This window comes from Protobothrops mucrosquamatus, unplaced genomic scaffold (genome assembly GCF_001527695.2).
Source record: "Protobothrops mucrosquamatus isolate PMUCROS unplaced genomic scaffold, P.Mucros_1.0 scaffold251, whole genome shotgun sequence".
NCBI classification, from domain to species: domain Eukaryota; kingdom Metazoa; phylum Chordata; class Lepidosauria; order Squamata; family Viperidae; genus Protobothrops; species Protobothrops mucrosquamatus.
The window spans coordinates 39,277-44,776 of NW_015386599.1; the positions used below are offsets into that span (position 1 = coordinate 39,277).

Here is a 5,500-nt window from a genome sequence, read left to right on the forward strand (position 1 = left end):
AAGCTCTCTCCCCGCGGATGCGCCGCGCCAGCTGAATGTCCTTCGGCATGATGGTCACCCTCTTGGCGTGAATGGCGCACAGATTCGTGTCCTCGAACAGCCCCACCAAGTACGCTTCGCTCGCCTCCTGCAGCGCCATCACGGCCGAGCTCTGGAAGCGCAGGTCGGTCTTGAAGTCTTGGGCGATTTCACGCACCAGCCGCTGGAAGGGCAGCTTGCGGATCAGCAGCTCGGTGGACTTCTGGTAGCGGCGGATCTCTCGCAGGGCCACGGTGCCCGGGCGGTAGCGGTGAGGCTTCTTCACGCCGCCCGTAGCCGGGGCGCTCTTGCGGGCAGCCTTGGTCGCCAGCTGCTTGCGGGGCGCTTTGCCGCCGGTTGACTTCCGAGCCGTCTGCTTCGTCCGGGCCATCTCTTCACAGAAGTGGGGAAAAAGGGAACTGAAGAAGACAAATTCGCGGGACAGCATTTATACATCCCCTTGCACTTTTGATTGGCTACTGCTAAGAAAAAGCCTCTTTCCATTGGAAGAAAGCTAATCTTTGATTGGCTGAAGCTAGGAAGCCAAAGCTTCATTGGATAATTTAAAAGTGCGCGCAATAATTTAAGACCGCCACTTTTAGCCTTTTTGCTACTGTACTTGTATTTAATTTAAATTGATATTCTATCCTTTCCCCAAGAATTACTGTACTTTTGAAAAGCCGGAAGGTAAAATCTATTTTTTCCCGTTCGTTTGCAGCTTGACTGAAAATTATTGAGGAATGTAGCAGATTATTACTAAAGCGGTTCCCCCCCCCAATATTCTTTTGGAAGAAAGTGCCTTATATTCAATTACTCAATGGGCACCAATTTCATCTATGCACGTGTACCTGTTGAGAACATGGTTTCGCTTCAATTATAACATTAACAATTATTAAATCCTAAGTATTCTGTCTCCAGTTTATTAAGAAAATAGCTATTTAATTTATTTAGCTCTTCTGAGAAAAATTATTCTATCGTGGACAGTGGAAAACGTTTTGAGATGACACGATCTTAGGAGTATGAAATCATTTAACAGACTTCTTGAAAAGCTTTTTTATGTTTAGTAACTTATGTGCGCTCAAATACAAGGACACTTTGACTCTCCGGAAAGGACAATGAAACAGAGTGGAATAAACGAGTGGCTCTCCCAGGTCCAGTATTGTTTTTGAAATTTTATACACGCTGAAAGAGCAACTCTCTTAAAATATCGTTAATCTTCTTTTTCCGGTCTCCCTTGTAATCGGGGAGGGAGGAAAGACAGATAGACACGCGAAGTTAGCTATGGCCAATACATGCCACAATAAATGTCCCTATAACAAACCAAGTAAGTGCTGCTTTATTTTATACTAGCTTTCATGCAAATAAAAGGGTTCTGGTTCTAGTTTTCTATTGGATAATAGAGCAAAGCGTTACGACTGATTGGATTACTTGACATCGAGCAGCTATTGGCTGTTCAGACGACGTCTTAGTGTGAGCCTATCACAAGCGCAACACAAAACCCTTTGATAGGGAAGAAAAAGACCTGTAATTCAACCTGAGCGAACGAAACCTTCATTCACAAGCATTTTTAAAGTTATGCCGCATTCATTCTATTTCCTGGTCTGGGAAACGGAGCATCTTTTCTTCTTTTTAATTAAAAGGCGGGATTTACATTTATTTAGTCTTATTTAAGTTTTTAGGAATTCGAAGCAAACCTGGAAGGATTGCGATATCAGTGATATATTTCATAAGACACAAACTCGATATAAACGCCCTGGCCCACTAATATATATTGCCTAAATGGGACTGCTTAAAGTGGAAAGTGAAAGCCGTGACCCCCGTGCACGCTTAATGAGAAAGTGCCCACTTGACTCAGTGGCATTTGTTGCCCAGTTGCTTCTTACTAACCAGATAAGAGGCGGAAACCTGCTATTCCCCGCTCCCTCCCCACACTTTTCGGAAGTAACGATTCGTCTGATTTAGTGTATATAGAGCCCCGTTTAAGTGCACTTGCTTTGAAGCTCAATAAATCGCTGCCCAACATCCCGAAACGCTACAGAATGATGCCCCAGTGTACAGGATTCCGCCCGAGCCGCACTGCATTATTTTGTTTCACGATATTAAAGCACTCAGTGTTTTACTGAGCGGACAACAGCTCTCTTTTGGATTCTGTGGGTGGCTCTTAAAAGAGCCTTTGGGTTTTTAGAAAAGCAACCACGGGCCAAGTCTGGATTTACTTCTTCTTGGGCGCCGCCTTCCTCCCTTTGGCCGCCTTAGGCTTGGTCTTGGTCTTGGCCGTCTTCGGCTTCACAGCCTTCGCTTTGGCCGGGCTTTTGGCGACTTTCTTGGGCTTGACCGGTTTAGCCTTTTTGGGGCTCTTGGTGGCCTTCTTAGCCGCCGCGGGCTTTTTGGGTTTCTTCGGACTCTTCTTGGCCGCCGCCGCTGCCTTCTTGGGCTTCTTGATGCCACTCGCGGGCTTCTTGGCCACCGGCTTCTTAGGCTTAGCCGCTTTCTTTTTGGGCGCTTTCTCTTTCGCTTCGCCCGATTTCTTGCCGAGTTTGAAAGAGCCGGAAGCGCCGATTCCCTTCGTATGCACCAGGGTACCTTTGCTCACCAGGCTCTTCAGACCCAGCTTGATGCGGCTGTTGTTCTTCTCCACATCGTAGCCCCCAGCGGCCAAGGCTTTCTTCAGGGCAGCCAGAGACACCCCTTTGCGCTCCTTGGAAGCGGCCACCGCCTTAGTGATCAGCTCGGTGACGCTGGGACCCGCCGCCTTGCGCGCTGCTTTCGCCGCTCCCGCTTTCTTCGCCTTCTTCGCCGGAGCTTTCGAAGTTACAGCAGGGGCCGCGGCCGTAACCGCAACAGCAGGCGCCGTTTCAGACATGATCGCCGAGAGAACTAAATTAAAAAAAAATATATCTCCAAACACAAAAAGTGAGCTCAAGTAGGTCAGCCGCTGTTTATTTATAGAGCTGAGCTGCTTTGTGATTGGTCCGCTTCAGAACCCGCCCTGTTCCAAGGCTGAAGGGACTCTTCCGACAGCTCAGTTTGTGTTTCTTTAGAGTTAATAAATTGCAATTTTTACAGAATTTGTGCCTCTAAATAACGAAATCTTAGAATGGGGGAAAGAGGAAGGTGTTCTTTTTATTCCTTTAATTTTTGAAAAAGCAGAACGCAACGTATACTTTTTAAAAGGGCACATAACCACCGAATGCAGGATCTGGGAAGACCTGGAAAGAGTGGAAGTTTTGTTTTTCTTTGTAAATTAAAACTATGCATTTTTTAAAATGTTCGGAAAAACTATGCAGATCACTTCTTTAGATAGTAATCTCTGAGGTGAGGCACAATATGTGGGTTTTAGCATAACAGCCTTATTATAAATCAAGTTCAAGTAAACTGAGGTAACACAGACTTCTACAAACTACAGTCACCATTGCTGATCAAGCAAGCCCTAAGCAAGCCACTATCTCTAAATAAAAACTGTCAGATAATGTAATAATATGGGCAAAAATTGGAATTTCATGTGCTAATATATGTGCTGTAATGTCCTTTTCTCACATTTGCAAATAATCCTATGTTGGATGCAAAAAGGCATCATAGAGATTGTCCATTTTAGTTGGACCTTTTACAACTCAGTTTAGAAAGACTAACACCAATATTCCTGGCTGGGGATTGAATAATATTAAACTTAAAAGGATTTTCTTGTTGAAATTTCGCCCAAGAATATGAAATAATATGATCAGACACATATCTATTCATAAGAGACCTACATTCTGCTGAATTCAATGGGATTTATATCTGGAAAAAATAGAGACAATTATAGTTTAGATACAATTTCACACTTTTCATTGGAGAAAAGCTTTATGAAACAAGTATTTTATTAAAAATTCTGTTCTATGCCTCAGTCTAAATAAATGCATTCAGCATGAAAAACACTGTGCTGTCAAGGGAATTTATTTTTTTAATTAGTTTGGCATTAAATCCTTAGTTTGAACTGTTCTGATTGCTGTATATCACCATATTTCCCTTGTTACATTTGAATACAAAATAGCCTTTAAAGCTGCATCCTACTTATTTGAGTGAAAGTCTCAAGTCATGAGATTCATTTACACTGTAAATTTAGAGTGTACACAGAGTGAACAAATGTAAGTGCTTTCACATACCTTTAGAAGCAATGGGTATGTGAAATTGCAAATGCTGGGCATGTCAGGAGTCAATGGAATTTATACTCAAATATTTGTACATAGGATTATGAACTTTTAGAGAATCCAAGGTAAGTCTATGGTACTAAAACATTCCACTGAGTTCAGCCTTTTCTCCCAAGTCGGAAAATAGGATTGTAAATCAAATAGATTTGATCCTTCACTCTCTTCCAGAACAACGAACCTCTTAGAATACTTCATTTCATTTACCACTATCTTTCCTGAAATGCATCTAGTGAAAACAACCAACAAAATCAGTTCTGTGAAAACTCAAGAGAAATGGAAACTGTTGATATTTAGGTAGGTGGCTTTAAACTTTGAATTATACACCTATTTTATATATTTTCAAATGATATGAAGAATTCTGAAGTGAGTTCTAGTTCTCCTTTAGGCATGAAAGCTGGCTGGGTAATTCTTAGCCCAATTACCTCACAGGGTTGTTGTGGGGAAAATGAGCGGAGTATTGTGTTTGCTTCCTTTGTAATAGTAATACAGGCAAGATTTTTTTAAAAATAGTGTCTTTCTCTACCGTACACACATATGTATGCCCTCCGCTACATTGAAAATTTAACTGCAGCAACAATAGCATTTTGTTAGAGCAGCAACCAAGAAATCCTGAAGCTCTCTCTCTCTCTCTCTCTCTCTCTCTCTCTCTCTGGTGAGAGGCGAAGATGCTGCGGAAAGTCGCAAAAACAACACAACACAGTGGTAGGCGGGGCTTTCTGGCATCAACCAAAAGCGCGCGTTTTCAAATCCAGAAGCTTTCCAATGGCAATTGCCTTCCTAGAGCTAGCCAATCAAAAGAGAAATTGGAATCGCTATAAATCAGGCAACGAGAGTCTCAATCTTCCCTTAAGACTTTTTCTCGCCCACCTTTGGCGCGAACAGGGGGATGGCCCGGACGAAGCAGACGGCTCGGAAGTCAACCGGCGGCAAAGCGCCCCGCAAGCAGCTGGCGACCAAGGCTGCCCGCAAGAGCGCCCCGGCTACGGGCGGCGTGAAGAAGCCTCACCGCTACCGCCCGGGCACCGTGGCCCTGCGAGAGATCCGCCGCTACCAGAAGTCCACCGAGCTGCTGATCCGCAAGCTGCCCTTCCAGCGGCTGGTGCGTGAAATCGCCCAAGACTTCAAGACCGACCTGCGCTTCCAGAGCTCGGCCGTGATGGCGCTGCAGGAGGCGAGCGAAGCGTACTTGGTGGGGCTGTTCGAGGACACGAATCTGTGCGCCATTCACGCCAAGAGGGTGACCATCATGCCGAAGGACATTCAGCTGGCGCGGCGCATCCGCGGGGAGAGAGCTT

At 44.6% G+C, this 5,500-nt stretch overlaps 3 protein-coding genes across 3 annotated transcripts in view; 1 reads left to right on the top strand and 2 right to left on the bottom strand.

The window, feature by feature from the left end:
- Positions 1-409, bottom strand: part of LOC107286141 (histone H3-like) — a 2,348-nt gene extending 1,939 nt beyond the window's left edge. Inside the window, exon 1 of the mRNA XM_015814440.1 lies at positions 5-409. Within this exon, the coding sequence (XP_015669926.1) occupies positions 5-409 (405 nt within the window). The remainder of the gene's footprint in view (positions 1-4) is intronic.
- A 1,817-nt stretch (positions 410-2,226) lies between these two features.
- Positions 2,227-2,895, bottom strand: LOC107286131 (histone H1-like). The gene has a single exon (XM_015814429.1). It carries the CDS (start codon positions 2,879-2,881, stop codon positions 2,231-2,233), a length of 651 nt encoding a protein of 216 aa, XP_015669915.1. The 5' UTR covers positions 2,882-2,895; the 3' UTR covers positions 2,227-2,230.
- Positions 2,896-5,055: 2,160 nt separating this feature from the next.
- LOC107286142 (histone H3-like) overlaps positions 5,056-5,500 on the top strand; it is an 866-nt gene continuing 421 nt past the window's right edge. The window contains exon 1 of the mRNA XM_015814442.1: positions 5,056-5,496. Coding sequence (XP_015669928.1) covers positions 5,092-5,496 — 405 coding nt within the window. The 5' untranslated portion in view covers positions 5,056-5,091. The remainder of the gene's footprint in view (positions 5,497-5,500) is intronic.